At 40.7% G+C, this 23,670-nt stretch overlaps 1 protein-coding gene across 1 annotated transcript in view; it reads right to left on the bottom strand.

Annotated features, from left to right (window-relative positions):
- The window catches only part of ANKRD33B (ankyrin repeat domain 33B), a 45,624-nt gene that overhangs the window by 4,691 nt on the left and 17,263 nt on the right, over positions 1-23,670 (bottom strand). The window contains exons 2-3 of the mRNA XM_086469403.1: positions 9,041-9,170; positions 3,277-3,417 (exon numbers count right to left, since the gene is read on the bottom strand). Of these exons, the coding sequence (XP_086325529.1) occupies positions 3,277-3,417; positions 9,041-9,170 (271 nt within the window). The remainder of the gene's footprint in view (positions 1-3,276; positions 3,418-9,040; positions 9,171-23,670) is intronic.

The following is a 23,670-nucleotide window of genomic DNA, read 5'->3' as shown; positions in this document are numbered from 1 at the left end:
TAATTTACTATAGTGGTATTGATTTTCTGTACAAATCAGGAGACATTTCTGAATAAACTTGTCATTCAGCAGAATGCCTCATCTGGAAGATACATGAATAGTCATGTCCCTTTTTAAATGTGACAGCAGTCTTATTGAACTAATTGTCATTTCAGCGTAAGTGGAGCCTGCCTGTTTTCGTTTAGGAAAACTGCATTTACCACTTGCCTTGCTTTTCCTACAAAAGTTGCCCTGAAGATAATTTTCAGCACAACTAGTGTGAATACATATGCCCCTTTGGGCATTTCTATATCCTATTTGATTAAGAAGGTTTAATGTCCCTTGAGATGCAAAACTGACATCCTGAGTTTAAAGTCAGGGAGTGAAAGAGTTCAGGCATCTGTTACTGACCTGTTTTATACACAGTATTTAAAGCCCAGTCTCCAGATCCACAGCCACTCTGACGACTTTACTAAAGGAGCATTGAGTTTACACTGGAAATTACAGCAGGGCTTGACACCTAAATTACAACAGGCATCTCTGTGCTCCTGCTTGGGCTGGCTCACTTGCTGAATGCTGGCAGCAGCGTGGTTCTGGCAGCGCAGCAGCCTGTGACAAACTGGTGATGAGTGACTGGGTTCCCCCCCTTACTCTCTGTGCCCTCACAAACAGCCAATTCACATGTTCCAAAGGTTCACTTTGAAAGAACGACATTATGGCCAAGTGTCTCAGAGCACCTTAACCTTGTAGTGATTGACCTTGGCCGTCCTCCAGTAACGCAAATTTTGGGAAGAGCAGTCACTTTGACAATCCAGCACTAGCCATCTGTCACACTTTGCTGCTACTCTTCCCCATCTGACCGTGCTAAATCCATGCTTAGGCAGCTAGGAAGGTGAGTTATCTTCCTTTACTGACCTCCTGCTTGCCATAAGTAGGTGCCCATCAATAGAGCTCTTACCCAAGCCACTAAACAGATATTGGGTTTAAAAACCTGCTGACTGTAACTTTTCTAATGACACATACCTGCTTTATCGTTATCTAAGTAGACCTACAGCTGATTATGGGTGTTTCTCCCCTGTATTTCCATGGACTCTTATATTTTAACGTAGAACTTTTCTGTTTTATTTGTGAAATTGATTTTTTCATCAAAACTTTGAATAACAATTTCTTTCACCTTCTTCAGCAACCTAGCACTTTATTGTTAGCAGCCACTCAGTATCCCTTAAGCTCTGAACTGCTTCTACATCCATTCTGAATGACCAGCTCCCTACCTCCCTGCATTTTACCCAACTGTACAGTGCTAAAAAATAACCAGAGATTAAAATGGGTGCAGGCAATTTACCACACTCCCTTTGTGGCACCTATTTTGAGCTGAAAATGTGAGGACCTGCAAAATACTCACCAAAACATGTATATAATCCGCAATTTAGAAACTCAGAATATATTAGAAATACATTCTTTGGTATCCTCACTATCTCTGATGCACAAACAAGTCCATACAACTTCCTGTATGTAAACCCGGTATGGAGGCTAATAAAGCTATTTTTTGTCTGGCTAAAGTTTTTTTCTCCCCAATATTCTGTTTTCTTATGAAACATGAAAACAAGAAGGTGGCAACCACATAGTGAACTTCAATATCAATACTTTTTGTAGAAGAAGTACAATTACAAGGACTGAGTTATCCACAAAGACGGAAAGTCTGTGAAATAGCTTCTAGTGACGAAACAGAAAGAACAAGCTTCCATGAGATCTCCAGTGATTATAATAGAAAGCCATGCCACTGTAGGTCAATTTGACAAGTCATAAGATCTTGGTATGGGAGTTTCATTTTAAGTGATAATTTATAACAGGCACTGGAAAATTCTGAACTAGCATCTGCACAATGTATGTGTTAGTCCAGAAAGTACATCTGTGTCTAGCAGTACTCTAGCTCTGACAGTAATTTTATAATTTTGTGTCATAAAAATTTAACTCCAAAATGAATGATCTGATTCCAAACCCTTGATTCCAGTATAAGAGGCTACAGAACCTTGCAGAAAGTAATATGCTGGTTACCACATCATCCAAACATTTGCTGTGTCATATCAACACCTAGAAACTGAATATTATGAAAATGAATGAAAGTACTATCATTATGCTTGATAAACGCCTGCAACTTAAAATATTCAGATTATGATGGGTTAGACTTCTGTGACAGCGAGATGACTGAAATTAACTACTTATTCAATATCTCTCTCAATGAAACAGACCTGTAGGATTCTTGACCTAGACAGTAACAATATTCACATGCAACTTGTTATCATTTCCATAATATTAAATTTGTCTCAAACATCTGCAACTGTAATACAAGAATATATACTAATATACGCTAGTTATTAAATTATTAGATAATAATTTATATACCAATTACTTAACGTAATAAAAACATACAAGATTGTGGCTAAAAGGTGCTGTATGCTGGGACTGCTCCTGCAGAGGCTGTTGCCCCAATGCCTCTCACCCTTCCAAGTTTCCTCTCCAGGACCCCTTCGCCTCGCAGTACGTACAGCTGGAAATTCAACCACAGTCAAGAGTCAACAGCAAGAAACGTATTTCCTGTTCTCAGATGTGAAGAGAGGCAGGTGGGCAGAGATGGTCTGCTCACTCTGTGCCGTGACTCCCTCCTTGCAGCAGATACAGGCCTGCTAGTGCCCTGTTGCCCATAAACCTGGAGAGCAAACTCAGATCTGTAGAGGAGTTAGAAAGAGAGGTTATTCCCTATGTTGCCAAATTTGCCACCAATGTCCCCTGTGGGATATGAACCCTACACCCAGCTCTCCTGACAGGAGCCAGAGCACCCAAGCTCTCCACTCCCTGCCTCAGGACCTGCCACAGTTGGCAGGAGAAGTGGAGATCTGGCTGTGGTCTCACCACCGTCATGCACCCTTGCACCATCATGCCCACATTGCTGGCAGCAAGTCTTTCCCAGCTGCGTCATGAACTTCATTAACTCCTTGTCTACAAATCTTGATGATCACACTCCCCAAACTCTCCTGGAAACAATGAATCTCACCCTGAGAGCTCTTGGAATGCTCCTGGATGAGTTTCCACAGGAAACAGCACTCATGCACTCACAGCACATGGCTTCACCGCCTTGTCTATGACTTATTTAAAAGCAGCACCCATTTCCAGGGAAGGCTGCACCACACCTCTCGGAGTAAACACCCCAAGAGCCAATTTCCTTCTTGGTATTTGCATGTGACTGACTAGTATTTATAGTTAGATAACGATAAAGAAGCAGCAAAGCACTTTGCATACCTGCCAACATCAAGGCTTTCACGCATTCAGTTCGGCCCTGCATCGCAGATTTCATCAGTGCTGTGAACCCGAACACATTCCTCTTCTCAATATCAAGCCCAGGAAAATAATTCAACAAATAGTTTGTAATGGTTATGTGCCCTTTAAAGAAATGAAAAAGCAGAGAAAATATGTCACAGAATCAAGGTGCTATCTTAAGGTTAAACCAAAAATTACTCCTGCAGGTTTGATAACTGGAAAAATGCAGATAAATTAGTACGATGTCTTTTCCTTGTATCCTCTTCCACTCATTGCAGTCATCAGCCTTAGGGTTAAGTGACACTGACTTGTGACCAGAGTGTTGGGATAGGAGCCTGGGAACCTGGGTTCCCAACTTCTCTCAAGTTGCTCTCCTCTCTGAAAAGCCAGTTTAAGGTAAGGGAATAATTGAAGACCAGAGATGGTCACTGGGAGGTTGCAAAGGGCTTCAGTTTCTTGACTCAGTGAGTAGCACTGCAAAAGGAATTCCTGCCTCCTAGGGAAGGAAGGCCCATCACCATGGAGAACTGACTACAAAGGTTCAGCTTTTTCCCTTCCCCAGAAAATCTGAGCCTTTCAATCATGGTTCTTCATTAAAAAGTGATTACACGTGCTAGTTCCAGCCAATAATACTAACAAACCATGCCAGCCTTGATACAACACAAAGGAATATTTTGTGTAGAATCCCACATTTTTAGTTTCCAATCTGACAGTGTAAAGCCCCTTGTCTACTCTCCAGCAACAGCAAAATGGGGCTGATGTTCAGTTTTGGTAGTAAAATAAATGACTTAAGTTCTATTTCTAAAAGCAATTGTTGTTGCCATTCATATGCCTTGTACACCAGGATAACTTGTGTCAGCAAGGGTGTATTGAGTAGCTGAAGACATCTCTGGCTAAATGGTTGGAAGAGCAATTAAAACATCAAGTCTTTGTAACTGGACTATCAGAACAAGATTAATATCTAGTGCCATTATGAGTCATTCAAAACAGTTTTCCCTTCACTTGTCATTAATTTTATGATGCTTTGACACTTTATAAAATAATGCCGTCTGTCAGGCAGCTGCAACAATCACAATTTAATTACTAAGAGCTGTAAAAATATTCTCCCATCTCACTCTGCAGTCCAGCTGAATATTCTGTGATGCATGTCATTCAAATTTATCTAGAAATGTTACTGAAGCAGATTATAATTCATACAGGACAATTTTCAAAGTCTCTAGTGCCACATCTGGTGCGGATTTCATCAGCAGTTGCTTTGTACCAACACAGTCTGCATTCACTTTGGAAAGCAAGTTAAGAAAATCTTTACCAATGAATTTAAGATGTTTTCTACATGTTATTCTATCTCCTAGAATTTGCCGGACTCTGCTACCTTGCTGCATAACTGGAAACTCTCCTGAAACTTGAGCAGATGTAGAGATAGCGCAGATCAGCTTATCAATGCCAGAGTCAGAGAAAACCAAATAAGCAGCTCCCTGTACCCTGAGCAGTCTGATTCAAATGAAATATAAAGATATGCCAAACTGCACGAAGCTGAATAAAGCAAAAGTGATCTGGGTTCAGGGCAGGATCAAGTGACCCAGTCCTGCTTACTCAAAGCAGAGGCTTCGGCTTCACTGACTTTATGGCATAAGATCAAATCCTAGCAGGGTATCGGTTACTACTGGGAGAACGGCTCTTTGTGCCAAATTGTGTTGCAGGCCATACTCTGTTTCACTGATGTACAGTGTGCATCTTCATGAAGGTTTTGGAACAGCTGAAATACTGCTTTTTGACCACAGAAACAGAGACAGGAGCTGAAAGAGAAATAATAAGATGGAAGACTTTTCAGCAGTTATTACATTACTAAAGATAGCCTTGCCTTTGCCAAAAGCATAGCTGCAGTACAAGACGTTTTGCAAATCTGGGATGATCCTAAGAGTCAATCCTGAAAGACCTTGCTCAGCCAGACCTCTCCAGGCAACTGGAGACGGCCTCAAATGAGAGAGAAAAAACACCAGCAATAAAATTACAAAGAAAATATAGAGGTTTGCAATTCTCAGAAGTTTTGTGTCTCGTGGATTCCTGAAAACCACTCCAATTTTAATCTGCAGGAGCTTCTGTCCTCTGAGATTTGCTTCAAACTTCTAGTTCAAACAGATATCAAATTCAAAGCAAAACTCAGAGCTGCTAAGTTTTTGTTCAAACCCTGTCATACGCTTTTGATTTAAGTCCATAAAGTTTGCTTCAGTTCTCCTGCATCTGAGTGAACTATAAGTCTGTATCTAAATCTTAAACCAAGTGAGTCTTCTGTGATTCAAAGTCTCCTATGAAAGCTGTATGCAGCTCTAGAATAATTAGCCTGGCCTCAGCCAGTTTGGTGATACTGAATTCGTATCAGGCTCTTGCTGTTTGTAAGCCAGATCTATCTTCTACCAGAACTGGCATGCTAAGGGTACACTTCTTCACCCTGTAAGTCATATCTAGAGGTCAGCACAGATGTCTGTAATGGCTTAATTCACTTAATGGCTGCCACAGAGGAAATGCCTATAATGAAGACAATGTTACCTAATAATCTATGTAACACAGGCAGAAGGATAAGCTGCGTAGTAAGGAAAGGTGCTTTGTCATATAACATGACAATTTCAAATTGTACCTGCAATAAGCCTGTGTTTGGTCTATGGGTGGTGAATGCTGTCGAACGATGGATGGAAGTGAAGACACCCAGAACCTTTTAGCCTCTGGATGCTTTAGATGTCTGTGTTCTCATGTCTCCTTTAATAAACAGAAACTAGGATAATTTCTGATGCTGTGTTCCCAGCTCTGCAGCCTTGCCCCAAACTGGTCCCTGTAACATAAAACATCTATACTTTGTAAGCAAATTTGACTGTCTCTGAGCACTAGAGTATGCCAGTTACCATATACTGCCACCGATGTAGCTATGTCCTCAGCAGCACCAGAACTGAGAAAAAAACCATTGATGTAATCTTCCCCCCTTTTTCTTTTTTTTGAAACCACTCTCCTTCCTTCCTTTCTTTCCACTTGTTATTTCAACCTCTTGCTTGCATCAGTCTCCCATTTTTTCTGCATTGTCCTTGTACTGACGTTTCTGCTTTAACAGCATCCCACACATTTCTGGGCATCACCTGCTGCAGGCTGCAACAAATTTACAGTTTTGGAAGGCAAACTCTCTTTGAAAAGGGATCTCACATCTGTAAGAAATAGTGAGAGAGCAAGTTTTCAAACCTGAAATTTACACACTAAGCAGAGCACTTAGTGGTTATTTTTCCATACCAATAAGCTCGTTAAGGAAGTACTGCTTTTCACTGATCCCTCCAGCCTATCTTTCTCAGGTCAGCCCAAGTAAAATACTTCAGCTTTAGATACTCTCTTTGAAGGATGAGAATCTTAAATTATCAAAAGCAATACGAGGAACTGAATTCACTTATCTTCTGAGACTCTACCTGCTCTTTAAGATAATTCTATTTAATTTAAGCCAATGCTCAGATTTGAGCATCATGTCTGGGCAGTCCTGAAATGGCATAGGCAAATGTGGATTTTAAACTCCTCTAGTAGAAGTAGAGGCCTCCGTGTCATCTTCCTTAGTCTCTGTGCCTTGTGTTACAGCTGCAGCCTCTGAAACACAAGGAACAATCCCTCAGGACCGCAGCCTCTTTCCCATCCAGCTCCTCTTCAGGGTCTCGGCATATGTGATGGCCTACCTGGTCAGCAGGTCATAACAAAAATGGCAGCACTTTCTGAAACCTTCTGATATCACCTTACAATTAACTGAAATAATGTGGATTTACTATTAGACTTCCCACAGGAAAACCCATACTTTTGGAATAAATAACAGCAAAGTCTCAAATAATTCATTTTGCAAAAATATTGTTATTTTCATGTCCTAAAGTTAAAAACAAACAAGAAAACAAATAAATCCTCTACTAAAGGAAAGCTCACATAAGCTTTGCTTTCAGTTCTTTATAACACACTGCTCAGTATTACTATGTAACATTCAGCAATAATTAAGCAGCATCTATTGCACTGTAGCTCCTCTGGTTGCAATGTTAACCTCACAGTAATCTCTACTAACAGTACAGCAGTACCTTGTGATAATGAATTAAATAACTGGTGTCAACACTGTAGCTCAGGATTATCATAGGTGGAGGAAAACATCCAAGTTGTTAGGAGTTTGTATAAGCTTCTGCTGACTACAGTCATTTCCAGTTGCTTTGGGGATCAATAGCAAGTACTGGCAGAGAGTGTCAAGTCAATGCCAGCCCTCTGGATTAATTCTGAGCTCATTATCATGAGTTATAAAGGTCAGGAAGGCATCAGTGTTAAACCTTTTATAGTCCAAATTTATATTAGGGCAGATAAATAAAAGGAGGTTGGAATTTCAGAGACTTCTCCACGTTCTTTGGAAAGCTACTATACTCATGACTTTGCTATGAATGTGACCACTGTAGTTGCAATTCTTTCCTCCAGTATTCAAGATCTATCTTGCACTGACTTCTTTAGCAGGATTCACTTTTTGTCACAACACAAAGCAAAGTTTGGTACTACCTGGAATTGTCTAGTGGCAATATTACTAAATTAACATCAAAACCTAACTGCTCCAATCTTTAGACGTGGCTTGTAGTGTCCATTGACATTGCCTGATGGAAATTTGTTTCCTCCAGCCAGTCAGAGTCTGAGAGGGAATACTATATCCCCTGAACTCCCACAAACGTCCCACATGCTTCATCAGTAAGCAGATGTGATAAAGACCAGGTATGCATTTCCTTATAAAGTGATTGCCTTTGAGGAGCATGCTTGAGGGATGCAGAGGAAATCATGGTCGCAGAGCCAGGCAGCCCTTGGAATACCTTTTAGACTAAAAAGTGATGGCCTCCTTGGTCAAATTTCTCCTGATTTACATGATCTAGCACTTTGTTAACACTTCTAAAAGAAAAATACAGCTTCCCTTAAAGGTTAAAGCACAGTGTTTCAGTTTTCACAGAAAACTTCAACTGATGATTACTTTTTAATCGTACATTTGAAACCAGTAACTCTTTGGGGAGCATCTCTTACATTTATGTGACCTGTTACTCTTGTTCACTGACTATTACCATGCTGGGTGGGATAAAAGAAAACCTGGGGTTAGACTCTGCTCTCACTCCAGTCTGATCAGGATTAACATCGTCAATGTCAATATAATCACTCTGTTACAAAAGCAGCATTGGCAAACACCGAGTCCTGCTGAGACTATGTACATAGGGGCTTTTTTACTTTTAACAATGGAGTGGTTAAAGAATGTCTTAGCGGCTAAAATATTTCTTAATGATGATACATTTTCCTACAGTCAGCAACTGCCACAGATCCACTGAGCTAGGTGCAACAAGCATGAGAAAAGAGATGTTATCAGCACTAATACAGCACATTACATGACCACAATGTTGACCGGTTGCTTGCCAGAGCAAATATGGGAAAATAAGCTTAAATGAACAAAGTATAATGCTGCACACTGGGGACAAGATTTTCTTTATTTTTAACAGCACCTACTAGAAATGTATAGCTTTTTCTGTCTTAATACATTGGATAAATACTACTGTAGATTAACTAGTTCAAAGAAAATCATTACAAACTTACTTCTGAGTGGGCTTGGACAGAATTATTTTATGCAGGCTAATTTCTTTTAGGGCTACGACAAAATCCTAAAAATAATAGCCACAACGCACACTCCTCCTAAGACACTGTAAGTAAGCAGTGAAACAAAGAGCCTTACCTGCCTGTGCAGCCGTAATTAGAGCCGTGTTCCCTTCGTTGTCCTGCCAGTTCACATCAAGGTGAGGGCATTGTGCTAAGGCTATTACAATATCCACATAACCTTGGTAACAGGCAACAATAAGACCATTCTGTAAGTAAAATATAGAGAGTTAGGTTCACCAGGCTCAGAAAAGTTCACTGAGAAAGCATATTCGTCTGCTCTTTTTATTACTTTTTTTTCAGACTGAAGAACTGGAAAGGTACCAGCATAACTAGTGATTAGCTCCAGGCACAATGTTCAGATCCAAAACACCGCTCTTCATCTCTGCCCCTTGGTGAGTAACTGAAATACCTAAGAGAGTAGGTATATCATGTCACTTGGAAAGTAACTGTTTACAAATGGCTTATGCTTATATGCCTATATACTATATGGCTATATACTCTATATCCAAATGAGAATAAATCGGATTTTATCATGTAATAAAAAGAACCTGGCAGGTAACATGAACTGGACCTGCTCTGAATATTAATTCTCTGAAAAACAACTACTTATTCTCTGAAGGGGAAGTGGTAGGCAGGAGTTGTGTTCATACTGCCTCTTGCTATCTTTAAATACTTCAGGTTTCCCATTAGAACTAGACTTTTCTTTATAATCATAAATAAAATAAAATTGCTTTTAGAGTTCCTGTTTAATGTGTTCTACAACAGCTGGAAGCTATAAAACTTCCAGGTGGAAGCCAAGCCAGGAGGTAAAGCTTATAACTCGGCTTGGTACCCAGATAACGTTTCACTCCACAGCAGCAAATTGACAGCTTCCCTAAAATACAGCAAAATACACTTGTCATCAGTTAAAGGGAACTACAGTACTTAATCCTGGCTGCTCACTTGACCACTAGGATTACAATCATTATCTCCAGTCTTCCGGATTGCTCGGGCAGCCCGGTGTTCCTCCGCACGGGGCTGACGGGTGTGGAGGAGGGCAGGAGCAGATAAATCAGTGCTCCCTGCGCTCCTTCTTCACTGCCAACGCATGACTCCCTTCTCTTAAGCTCAGCATCAGTGCCTGATTATTGAAAAGTTAAGGGCAGAGACACAAATCTCAACCTCTTTGGTAACCCTGCCTGCCTAAAACGCAGTCACACAGACATGCTGCAAGTTCCTAACCACAAAAGACTAGCAAGAAGGAGAATCTGGTTATGAAAACTGAATGGCCCGCCCTGACTTGTCCGTCATTTTTCTAAGTGGCTTTTGCCTAAACATTCTTTTTTTATTTCTTTTCCCCATAGACGCTACTGAAACAAAGGCATTTGCCAAATGACAACAACTGCAGCTTCTGATTTATTGTCCTTATAACAGTTAGTTAATATTTCAGTGTCCTGTTTTGTTGTTATTCTGGATAGTCCTTTTGGCGTAGGTGGCAAACATCTTTATTAAAATACAGAGGCAATGCCAACCCTTTGGGATGCTCACAGGCAATGTAGGGTATTTCTCCACTACATTTTTCGATATTATTCGATATATTACTCTGATTTCTTTTCTTCTCAATTCACTTTTGTCCTCAGTATGAAGCACCACCCACCACTGCTTTATAAAGAGCATCTCCATGTCCTTGTGAAGAACTTGTAACACTTCAAACCATTCTATTGAAATTGTACAGAGGATTCTGCTTAAAGTCGTACATATGTGTGTGTATATACGTATATGACCTGAACTAACATTCACTAAAACACATGTACTCTCCTAGCGGGATTTTCAGATTAACCCAAGTTTTACTACAGTGTAATCATTATTAGCTTTTTAAAAAATAATTGTGTCAGTGTCCGCTTGGTAAGGACTTGAGCATTATTTTAGTTCTTTAATAATTTCATTTTTCACCTGACGTTCAAGATATAGGTCTTTAAAACTCCAAAACCTCTGCAGATTTAAAACATCACCCAGTCATTCAGTAAAATCTCAGTTACTAGTGATAGCAGAAAACTAAGTATACAATACTTTGGAAACCTAAAATTCTTGACAATAAGAAGGGGAATCCTATTGTTCACTCAAAAAATTGGCATTTTTTAAGAGAGTGGTATTTTCAAAAAGCCATATGAATGACTTACAGTAATTATCATCTCTAACGGAAAAACCTGTTTCACTCAGTATCTGAAGGATATTTTCACAGGACATTTTTGTGTTCTAAAAATATTTACCAGAAGCCTAAAATAATAATAAAAAAAATTCATTTTTTTCTCTATTTAAAAGAAAACCAAACTGTAAAACAGTAAAACAGACAATAACAAACATGAGGGTTTTTTTGCAAGAGGCTTTTGCATTACAGTATTGTCCTACTTTCACTGGGTACCTCCATCAGATAGGGTCTAATGCTTCTAACACACACTGCCATTCCAATTTCAGGAGACATGAGACACAAATGATCTCAAAATCAATTAACCTCACTCACCATTCTGAGTTTACAAACCAGAAGGATTATTTAGGTACCAACGTTTTCTGAAGTTTATTTTCCAAAGATGCTATCAAAGACCCCTTGCTTAAGGATAAGGAAAAGCAACAGAGAGTAGGAGCTTTCTGAGGGATTACATGATGCAGTAGCATGGAAAATCATTTTTGAAGGACGGTCGTACAAACCTGAAGCGGGTCAGGTAAGAGTGTGAGAACCCGGTGTTCGACGGAGCGTGCCCAGCTCTCCCTGGTTGAGAAGCAAAATGAGCAATCGCACGAGGACATAAAAAGAAGTCACTTCACTGCCATATGGTTTCCAGCACCGTCTAGGGCTGTAAAGCTGACACAAGCACTCTCTGGTTGCCCCCACTGGTTACGAGTTGCCCAGGGAGGTGGGTGAGACAGACTGCTTGCTGGGGAGCTGCTTTCCTCTGCATAACTCTTTTAAATGTGCCAGATACTGAAACGAGGTGCAGGAGCCTACAGCTTTAGAATGAAAATTGCAATAAACCCTTGGATTCGACAGTTATTTCCCAAATCCTGGTTCAATGATACCATGATAATTTGTGGTTTCAGGTTGCCTTTTTTTTTTTTTTTTTTTTTTTTACTTTTTGTTTTGTCTTTGCATCCATTTCTGGCCTTGTCTGCATTCTGCTTGCTGAAAGGTAGTCCAAGCAGATCAGCCACGATGCACAATCAATCAATAACAACGTGAGTTACTAGTCTGGAATCTTTAACTTCATATACCAAGAAATGCTATTATCCACAGCTAATATATTACAAACTCTTTCAACAATCTCACTTAATAAATATAACTGATATAAAATTGCTTTCAACAAACTTTCTTTTGAAGGAATCAGTAAAGCAGTAGCCTGTATGACAGCAGTCTGCAGGAAAATACAGCTCTGCACTTAAAAGATAAAAATAAAGCAGTATAAATGAATTTTAGCTAGAAAATTCTGAACCTGAGTAATCGGGTTATCCTCAGAAAAGAGATGGCATTTTGTCTCATTAGCGTTCTACCAAGGCATCAGTTATTCTGCTCCTCATATGAAGCATCATGGTGCAATTATGAAGTGGTCAGCATACGTGGAAGAAAAAAATAAATTGAATCTTACTATCAGTTTGTCAGTAAGATCAATTCTCAGACATATTCAATACATGTGAAAGCTTTAGAAGGAAGATTGATAATTCTTAAATGTGTTTCCTCTCCCTAAGACTTCAACCTTCCTCCTTCAACAGCATTCTTTCCCCTCGCTTCCCTTTCATATGTCATCAACCACCACTTATTTTAAATCACAATAAAACCTCAAACTATTCCCATTAATATATAATAATAATAATAATAAATTATTCGAAGGAATAACTGTACACATGCCACAGTATGCAAGCTGCTTTTCAAGAACTGCTGTGTTAGCTAAGGCTTGCTCTCTCCCGATCAGTGGCCAGGGCTGCTGCTTGCCATTCTCCTAGACAAATGAAACAAACAGGCAAAAAAACCCTGCTTTGATCCTCTGTGCAGAAGAGACCTTAAATATGAAATGAGCTTTGCAACAGATCCTATTTCATTTTTCAAATCTTGCATACAGACTCTGCGTGACAAACAAGAAAGCACGAGTCACCCACCACACCAACTCCATTAAAATGTACTGTCGATTCTTCTGCATAAGGGGGGGCTTGAAATTCAGCTCAGTAACAGTTTTTTTCCAAGTCGAAGCCATAATATTGCCTGGTGTTGCAGGCTTTGTCTTTCCTCTGTGGAATATCTGGCATTTCACAGAGCTTCCCCACAGTTTTTCTATAGTATATGACACACCTTAATGTAACTAGCACAGTTTTGAAAGATCCCCCTCGGTTTTGAAGTGACAGAGCAAAATCAACAATACTTTATCTAAACATAATGACATAGTATGACATATATGTCATATATGACAGAAGTCAGTCTGTGATAAATGACTTATTTTCCATATGTTCTAAATAAAGTATAACTAATTTTTTTAATTTCATCCCAGAGAGTATAAATGGATATTTCAGGTGTGGGACTACCTAAAGTTAATCAGATGTTCCAACATCATGTTTCATAGTGCTCTTCTGCAATCAGAAGAGCATTGCATTAAAAATTCCTACAAAACTATAAACTTGAAATTTGCCTGTTGAAAATAGAATAAAATAGTCTTGTGAAACTTTTGATTCCTTTTGAACTGATACTTCTTCATGTGCCTTTGATTTAGTGCAAGACCGGAACAGTGCTGTCACTATAATAAAAAACCCTCTGCTTTGCTCAGCTGTGTTGGCTAATGACATAACAATGTGTCTGATTAAGTGAGGCTGTAGATATCTCAGGAGACAATTTTATAATCAGACATTATGACAAAATTACAGATGCAGGGCTATTTGTACACCAGATCATTACAGATAACAGAGATCACAAGAAGTACTAGAGGATCAATAACGAATTCAAGCCGAACAGCAGAGCAAATCACATGCAGCGTGCAATTATTTTAGCTTTTAAAAAAATCTCTTCAGGCAACTTATTTTCCTCAAAGATCCTGAGAATGAAAACAGCTTATTATAGCTTTTCACCTATTATCCCAGATAAAAATGCCTCTGGCAAAAGACTAAATTGACATTACCCATTGCTTTTCATAAGCATCATGATAAACAACTGTGCTGTTTGCTTTGCATTCATCTGAAGTATTGATGGCAATTCTGCAAGGCTGGTTTAACAGCAATGATTAAAACTGCATGTAACTGAATTAAGTAAGATGATTCATCATACTCCATAATCATATGCAGGATCAACTATGAAAATTATGTCTACATTAAAAGCATATACAATATTATGAGTAATAGAAATGGAAGAACAATAAAACATAAAGGAATACAAAGTTGTGCTTCAACTTTTTCTTGCTGATTTAGTAAAATAATATTTTACATATTTACTATTTTGTGTTATAGATAACTCACTATTACAACAGAACTATATATAACTCTCACTCACTATAACATTATTCACATACGAAACAAAAAAAAAATCATGTCAAATATTTCAAAATAAGTCTCACAAAATTATTTGAAGAAAATTCTCATATCCACTAAAAACTCTGCAACTCTCTCAAACTTGGGTTAACAGAAATTCCATATTTACATTGTATTAAAAAACAGCAAAATTGAGCATCACTATCTGCTATATACTAATTTGTGCATAATGCACAAAAACTTCCAGTCTGCATAAAGCAATCTGAGAAACTTTCGTAAATGGCTTGAGCTTATATTATAATTGGTTTAGCTGATTAGATCAACAGCAACTGAGATGAGGTAATTATTCAGGTCATCAGTCCCATGAGAAGTGGTGTTTATGTACTACAGAAATCCATCAAGCACATAAGCTTTCATACTATCTGCACAAAATAATTTAGGCCGACCTTTTAGAGAAAGGGCTGCAACAGCTTAGTCACGTACAAACTTATACCGGGAAAGGGACAAAAAAAGAGCTGGGAATTTAAACGAGTTTTGTCTGACTGTTGCTTGGACAAAACCTCATGTGCTTGAAGGGGGGCAAGAGGGGAGATGCTGATTTTGCCAGAGAAAGTGATCAGACAAGTGCAAAAGAGTATTCAAGCAGGGATGGAGCAGCAGCGTGCAAAACTCTCTGCCTCCTCTGCAGAGGAACACAGTAGCCTGAAGCACAATCTTGTATCCAAAACCAAGCTGAAATGTCACTGGCCCTTCCAGTGCCCGAATACCGAAGGCACAAAATTGCCACCTTCGCTTCACAGCATTATGACTGCTCACAGATTCATTTCCCAGTGTGATTTGCTAGCTAAAAACACGGGCCAGTCTGTGGACATGCAGATGACAACCTACCATTTTCCCCCTTCATTTTGTGGGATATGTTTGACTTCACTTATTTTGTAAATGCCTCTTGTATCAGTCAGGCCACATGTCTAAGTAAAGGTATATTTTAGTATATGTATCATCTCTGTAGAAGCCTTTACCTAATCTACTCTAATCCAAATCTCCTTGATCACCTCCAAAAATAGTCACAGGAAAGTTCATTTTACTATGCCTGCAAAAGCTTGCATTACACAACAAAGAAAAGCAGTGCCACTTGTATAATAATGAGACTACAAGGAAAATTAGTGACTTTGTTAACATGTACGTTTATTAACATGTACGTTGTCTGAATTGGTTCCAGTGTCACTAGTGATCTAAGTAGCTGACAAAGGGACACACAAGGCAAATAAACACACACTGTGTAGCCAGAGATATTCCAGTGGGTGGGATATATAGGAAACAAATTTTATCATATGACAATACTGAGAGAAGCTTACGAGGGACTAACCTTTCTCTATTTTTTTTTTAATATCAAGTCACATAATAAAAGCAAATAATTCAATGGTAAATCAAAAACCCTTGAGCTGATGGGGACTGAGGGTTGTGTACTGTTCCACAGGAGGCTGGACCATGTCCCCAGCTCTCGCACTGCCCAACCTCTTCTGGCAACACCAGCCATCTACCTGCCCTGTGACACGGTTCCCTCGACCGAGCCTGATGGGAGGAAAACTGGAGCATAACACCAAAAGTAGCAATCCTTTTTTCTCCTCACTCCTGTGGGGAGTTCTAGCCTTCCCATGAGGAAAATCCCAGGTGAGCCAACACCAGGAGCCTCAGGAGCCCTTCACCACACCCTGTCCCCCAGGGATGCTCCAGGAGCAGCAGACAGTGGCTTCTCTCTCACACTCCTTTTCCCACAGCATCTGCTGCCACCTCTCACCCCGCAAGCGCCTTCCCCATCTCCAAAGGGCTGGAGGGCTGCTGAAGTACATTTGACTTTTTTTGACTGTATAGCCTGAACAACAGCCAACGCTCACTGGCATCTCCTCTCCCAACTGCCGGAGAAAAGGGCCACCTTGTTCCTCGCTGTATCGCATCCTCTCGGCCACCCTTTTTGCTGCAGAAGGAGGCCAGAAGCAGAGAGCACTCAGAATTACATCTAGCAGTGGAAATAGTCTTGCAAAAAAAATATAAGCCAAGGGACACAGTGTCGACTGAGTTGCAGGAGTCCTGGGCTTCATTGACAGCTGTTCTACTACAAATTAACATGACACTTCATGATACTTCCAAACACAGTAGTAACTGGAGTTATGTTATCACACAAAAAATCTTTTATTGTTCTTTCCTCTCTGAACCTCAGTTTGAAACAAAGAACTGAAAACCTGAACATATGAACTAGAGCTAGTAGCAGCTACAACTAACAGGCATATTTTAACACTGAGGCGCTTGCTTTAGGAAATTTAATGTGATCCCATTGAAATATATATAATACTTTTATGTATTATACATATAAAAATAAATATCTGCGTAGGAATTTGCAGGTATGCACATTCATGCTCAAGATCAATTTTGTTAAAACAAGGTATTATTTTGCAGTGCCAGCTGGTAAGACTGTATTAGGAATGTACTCATCAGCCTGAAGTTTCATCAGGTAGAAGTGCCTTTGCTACTGACAGCAGGCTGTTGGGCCACAAAGCAACACAGAGAATGAAGTTGACATGGAAAGAGAGGAAACTGGGACCATTTTCCCACAACTGAAAACAAAAGTGACATTTGATGCAGTCCAATCAGTCCAAAATTAAGCTTTACAACATCTGTGAGATCTTTGGTCACAGCAGAAGTAAACAAGGTATAATTTTAGAAAGGGAGTATGTCAGGAAACTTCAAGGAAATACTGTTTAATAAAAATAACACATACTTAAAATGAACTGCTGGATCGCCTAGTAGAGCTTATTGTCATTATCCATACGTTAAAAGAAAGTTATCTCAGGATTCAATAACATGGCAAATCAGCCCAGGATTCCATTTCTGGGGAAGGGCTCTGTGTTGTTCATGGGGTGCCTGGTTGTAAAGGACAGAAAATACTGTGGAAAGATCGTAGAGGAAACAACACAATTTTTATCACCCTAAATTTCACATTTTCAGTTTATTTAGACTTTCATGTTAGGTACAACTACTGAATAGTGATGATCCCTGACAAATAATGCAGCCTTATTAATTCTAGCTTTCCTACTTGTATAGCACATAATAATCAGTGTTAATATTGTCAAATGTTAGTGCTAAGTTTTTATAGTGTTGACAGTAACAACACGTGACACACGGAAGCCAAATTTACACATCCCTCTTTGCTATGCCTGTTTTTTGATATCTGTGCTAGACATAGGTCACTCTTCTCTGGCTTAAAAGTAAGGGAAGAGATATTTATAAGGAGGAAGTGAGAGATCTGACTTGAGAAAATAATGTAAATGATGTACTAAATTTTAATGGGAGGATCCTGATTTAAACCCTGAAGCACTTCTACCACAAATCCCATGTCTGCACTCTAAGGTGCTCTAAACACTAGCAACCCAAACCATTAACTGCAGAGGGCTGCGGGAGGCAACATGACAGACTGTCACCGCTATCAGGATCCTGCCCCAGCAAACAGTGAGCCATTTTAATTTCATTTCTTTGCCTTTCACTGGCTTGCTATGCAATGTTCAGCAAGGCTTCCAAAGGCTGTAAACCATCCTGTGAACAAGGATAATGTATTTCCAGATCCTTAAATGAACAGCAGATTATTACGCTTTGCTTGGAACAGCTGTTTCCAGCTAGTGATAGATTTAAACCAGCAAAGCGCTGACTGCTTCCTCCTGTGAACATCCGAGGCTGGGAGTGTCTGCTGCTCCAGCCAGTTGCTGCACAAAGCTGCAGCAGGTTTGGGAACCACTGAAAGAAAGGGAATTTGTAACAAGGCTCTGTGGTGGGTTGACCCTGGCTGGACACCAGGTCCCCACGAAAGCCGCTCTATCACTCTCCCCCCTCTGCTGGACAGGGGAGAGAAAATATAATGGCAGGCTCATGGGTCAAGATAAGGGCAGGGAGAGATCACTCAGCAATTACCATCACAGGCAAACCACACTTGACTTGGGGAAATTAATTTAATTTATTACCAATCAAATCAGAGTAGGATAATGAGGGATAAAACCAAATCTTGAGACACTTTCCCCCCACCCCTCCCTTCTTCATAGGCTTAACTTTAGTCCAAATTTTCTCTGCTTCTTCTGCCTGAGCGGCACAGGGGGACAGGGGGACAGGGAATGGGGGTTGTGGCCACTTCATCACACGCTGTCTCTGCTGCTCCTTCCTCCTCAGGGGGAGGACTCCTCACATGCTTCCCCTGCTCCAGCCTGGGGTCCCTCCCAGGGCAGACAGTCCTCCATGAACTGCTCCAGTGTGAATCCTTCCCACAGCCTGCAGTTCTTCATGAACTGCTCCAACGTGGGTCCCTTCCATGGGGTGCAGTCCTTCAGGAACAGACTGCTCCAGCATGGGTCCCCCATAGAGATACAGGTCCTGTCAGAAGCCTGCTCCAGCATGGGCTTCCCACAGGGTCACAGACTCCTTTGGGTGCTTCCACCTGCTCTGGCGTGGGGTCCTCCACAGATTGCAGGTGATACCCACCTGCTCCACCGTGGACCTCCATGGGCTGCAGGGGGACGGCCTGCCTCACCATGGTCTTCAACACAGGCTGCAGGGGAATCTCTGATCTGACACCTGCAACACGTCCTCCTTCTCCTTTTTCACTGACCTTGGTGTCTGCAGAGTTATTTCTCTCACATATTCTCACTCTTCTCTTCAGCTGCAATCGCACAGGTTTTTTTCCCTCTCCTTAAATATGTTATCACAGAAGCACTACTTGTGTTGTTGATGGGCTCGGCCTTGGCCAGCAACGGGTTCAACTTGTAGCTCGTGGAATTGGCTCTATCAGACATATGGGAAGCCTCCAGCAGCTTCTCACAGAAGCCACCCCTGTAGCCCCCTCACTACTAAAACCTTGCCACACAAACCCAAAATAGGCTCAAACTATACCTTTTGTGGAAATAAATACACTTAAAACACTTTGGAGAATCTCTCAATTGCCAGATTATTTCAAAATCCAAAGTTACAATAATAGCCTTCCTATCAATTATATTATTGAAGCATTGTGTGGGTTTTTTTCTTCAGAAGAGCAAAACCCCTAAGAGCTACACAAAACGACAGTCAAAGATGGATCATCTAACAGCATAACCCAAACCTGTGACTTGTATCCAGTGCACTCTCTCACCACATAAGACCTTTAGAAAAATTCAGAAACCAGTTTAGATCTGAACTCCAAGTTCTGGGCCTGACGGACACTACTGTTAACATCTCTCCTGGTATCTAAATATATACACATATTGACACACATTTAAGATAAAAAATAGAGTTTGCGGCATTTTAAAAACATATTTTGTAGTGCATTCAGAAGCCGTGTGAAATGCATTTTGAGCACTGACGTAACTCTATCAAAAAGTGCTCCCTTTGGCTTTAAGGCATATGATTCAGCTCCTCTCTATGTGTTTAATAGATACATTTTCCTTTCTGTTAGAAACAGGATGACCATAGCTTATATCTGTTGCAAGAGGCTAAATAGTGTTTGAATACATAGGTTTTTTCAGGAGACCTCTCCAAAAGTAATGACTCACAAAATCTTTATAAGCTATAAATTTCAATTTGACACAGGCTAAAAGATAAATGTACAACCTTCTACCCCGTCATAATCTATCATTCTATCTAGCTTATCTCTTCTACAAACGACATTTTAAAGGCCCCAGTGCATTTTCACTGTGGAGTTCTCTTGAGAGACACAGTCCGTGATGAGCTTGCAAGCACCCTCTTGTGGCAATGAGCTCCTGTAGTTATACTGTGAAAGACCTTCCCAAGAAGCTTCCGTTCCTTTATTCTAACTTCTGTAAATTTGTTTTGCTTGTGTTTCTGTAAGACTCTCAGTTGTGGAATTGCACCAGAGCCAAACCTTGTAAAGAGCCCAGGAACAGGTCTGTCCATCAGTGGCTAACCTGCCACTGACATTAAAAAAAAAAAAAAAAAAAAAAAAAAAGGTTTCTTTCCTTAAAAGGAAATCAACTTGAAGAAGAAAAAAACCTGTCAGGGTGAAAGCTCTTCCTTGCAGAGGCTCTGTGCTTCACCAAGAAGAGCAACTGCATACCTTTCTTGGGTCACTAGAGGTGGGGGACTGCCTGCACACTACACACAACACCTCATAATACCACACACAAAAGTAGCAGCAATTTCCTCATCCTTTGATTTAAAGAAGCTGTAAGAGCAATAAAAGCCCAGTCTCCATCTTAGTCTGCCTTTCAACAGTAAGTTTCATAATGACATCAGTGGATAAGTAACACCCCCTCATTGTCTCTTCTTCTCAACCACCCCTGTGCTCTGCCTTTTGAACCTCATCGCTTCCTTTTCTATAACACTTCTAATAATAACCCTCCCTATTGATCTTGGATACTCTAATAATAAGCCTTATTGATCCTGGAACTGACCTGAATGAACCAGAAAACTGCAGCAAAATTTCTTCGCCAGTGAAAACAAAAAGAGAGTAAAAGACCACCTGCCTTTGCACAGCAGAAGGGCAAATGATTCTCAGAGGACAGAAATGTATTAGTATTTAGCCTCCAGGATTCACCTTATATACTTCAGTCTAGATGCATTATCACATAGCAAGAGTCTGCATCCTCTTTTCAACCAAGAGGACAACATGGTAACAATGACCAGTAGTTGTTGTTCATGAAAATGCAAGGTAAATACTGATGTTCAGGAAGAAATGTATGTTGAAATATTATTGGTAGACATGGAAGAGGTTCTCCAGCTAGACCAGGTGTTTCCTATTTCACGTCTATCAAGCAAAGATCCCACTGATGGGATCTCATTAACTTGCCTCTTCAGATTATCATCACTAGTGCAAGTGACAACGGTTCTTCGGATGTCAAAGTCCAGGTTCTTGAAAGCCCTTGTCATTATCCTTTATCTAGGATATGCATCTGGTTTTACCTAGACTGTTTTTCATCTCAGTAATGCCTCTTACTGTTTTTTCCCCAGTTCTAACAAGGGAAAAGCCTCTAAACTGGAGAGACATGGATTTGATGGACGGACCACTCAGTAGATAAGGAATTGGCTGGACGGTCACAGTCAACGGCTCAATGTCCGAGTAGAGACCAATGATGAGTGGTGTTCCTCAGGGGTCAGTATTAGGACCGGTGCTATTTAACACCTTTGTTGGCGACATGGCCAGTGGGATAGAGTGCACCGTCAGCACGTTTGCCAATGACACCAAGCTGTGTGGTGTGGTGGACATGCTGGAGGGAAGGGAGGCCATCCAGAAGGACCTTGACAGGCTGGAAAGGTGGGCCCATGCAAACCTTGTGAAGTTCAAGGCCAAGTGCAAGGTCCCGCAGCTGGGTTGGGGCAATTCCAAGCACAAATACAGCCTGGGAGATGAGTGGATTGAGAGTAGCCTGCGGAGAAGGACTTGAGGGGGTTGGTGAAATGAAAAACTGAATATGAGCCAGCAATGTGCACTCACAGACCAAAAAGCCAACCGCATCCTGGGCTGCATCAAGAGAAGCGTGGCCAGCAGATCAAGGGAGGTGATTCTCCCCCTTTACTCTGCTGAGACCCCACCTGCAGTGCTCTGCTGAGCTTTGGGGCCCCCAGCACAAGAAAGACATGGACCTGCTTGAGCAGGTCCAGAGGAGAGCAACGAAGATGAACAGGAGGCTGGAGCGCCTCCCCTATGAGGACAGGCTGAGAGTTGGGGTTGTTCAGCCTGGAGAACAGAAGGCTCCAGGGAGACCTTATTGGGGCCTTTCAAAATTTAAAGCAGCTTAAAAGAAAGATGGGCAGGGACTCTATATCAGGGAGTGTAGTGATAAGACAAGGGGTAACAGTTTCAAACTGAAAGGGGGTAGATTTAGATTAGATATGAGGAAGAAATTCTTTACTGTGAGGGTGGTGAGGCACTGGAACAGGTTGCCCAGAGAAGCTGTGGCTGCCCCCTTCCTGAAAGTGTCCAAGGCCGGGTTGGATGGCGCTTTGAGCTACCTCATCTAGTGGAAGGTGTCCCTGCCCATGGCAAGGGGGTTGTAACTAGGTGATCTTTAAGGTCTCTTTCAGCCCAAACCATTCTATGATTCTACAAAAAGATTTCTTTGTGCATAAACACGAAAAAGTTCTCCTGCTTTTCCTTAGACAACAAACTTTTTGAGCAATAGATGCATCTGTAGGAGGTGTCTGTTTTTCACTCAGAGGCCTAAAGTGGATTTTGGTATGTATGGATTAGTGTCAACCCTCATTATCCTCAAGAGTTGCAATCTTGTAATCGCAGAGCTCCATGCAATGCAGCTACTGAGGAATATCACAGATGACCACGCTGGAGGCCAAAACCTGTATTTTTGTAAGTATTACTCCTTGGATTTAGGCTTGTGAAACTGGGAGGAACATGCTGTGGTTCCTGACTTCATTAAGCACTCTTTCACTCTTTCCCATCTATGTGCTGCTAATTACTAGTACTCCAGAAGCTGCACTGAAAAGTGGGTCTCCACAAAGAGAGATGAAGCACTAATAACTGTAGTTGTTTGAACATCACCTTGGTAAATTCACACTTTCTGAATACTGGAGATTTTCAGTTCTGTGTGAAAACACTACCTTCAAACAACATGTGCACTTTTCAAGTAATGCATAGTGAAGTAGCATAGCTAATACTAAAAGTATAAATTTCATTCCCAGTTTTCTCATGTCTTATAACTGTTAGAAACACTGATGACTATGATCAGGTTTTAAATTACAGCAGAACATGTGGATTACATTTCAGATAGACTGTTTAGGTTTTTATGTAAACTTACTTTGGTCAACGGCAGAGGGTTGCACTCTTGTGACTTATGAGACGACTCTGTAATGTTCATGGCTGGTTAGAGAGCAAGAACTCACTCCTGCTACAAAACCCATCAAACTGCAGTTCTGTCTATTTTAGGAATACAGTAACTGATAGGCTGTATGCAGCCACTGGAGAGGAAAGCCAGCGTGCCTCAGATTTCCCATTAAGGAATGGTTCCTTCCTGCAGGTTTAGCATCACCCTGTGAAAAGTGCACTTGTTTTAACAAAAGACAGAATTACATTTTTGAAAGATCAAAGAATAGCACTTGGCTGTATGAGGAACACTGCTGCTACTGGCTTGCAAGTCCTAGCAAGCAGCCTCACATTAATTTAGCACTGTATTAAGGGAATGGGTTCATCCACAATGACGCTTATCTGCAAGAGGCTCAGCCTGATTTTTGTTTGAGAAAACACAT

Source organism: Leptosomus discolor, chromosome 8 (genome assembly GCF_034619465.1).
Source record: "Leptosomus discolor isolate bLepDis1 chromosome 8, bLepDis1.hap2, whole genome shotgun sequence".
NCBI classification, from domain to species: Eukaryota; Metazoa; Chordata; class Aves; order Leptosomiformes; family Leptosomidae; genus Leptosomus; species Leptosomus discolor.
This window is presented reverse-complemented; position numbering and strand designations above follow the sequence as displayed.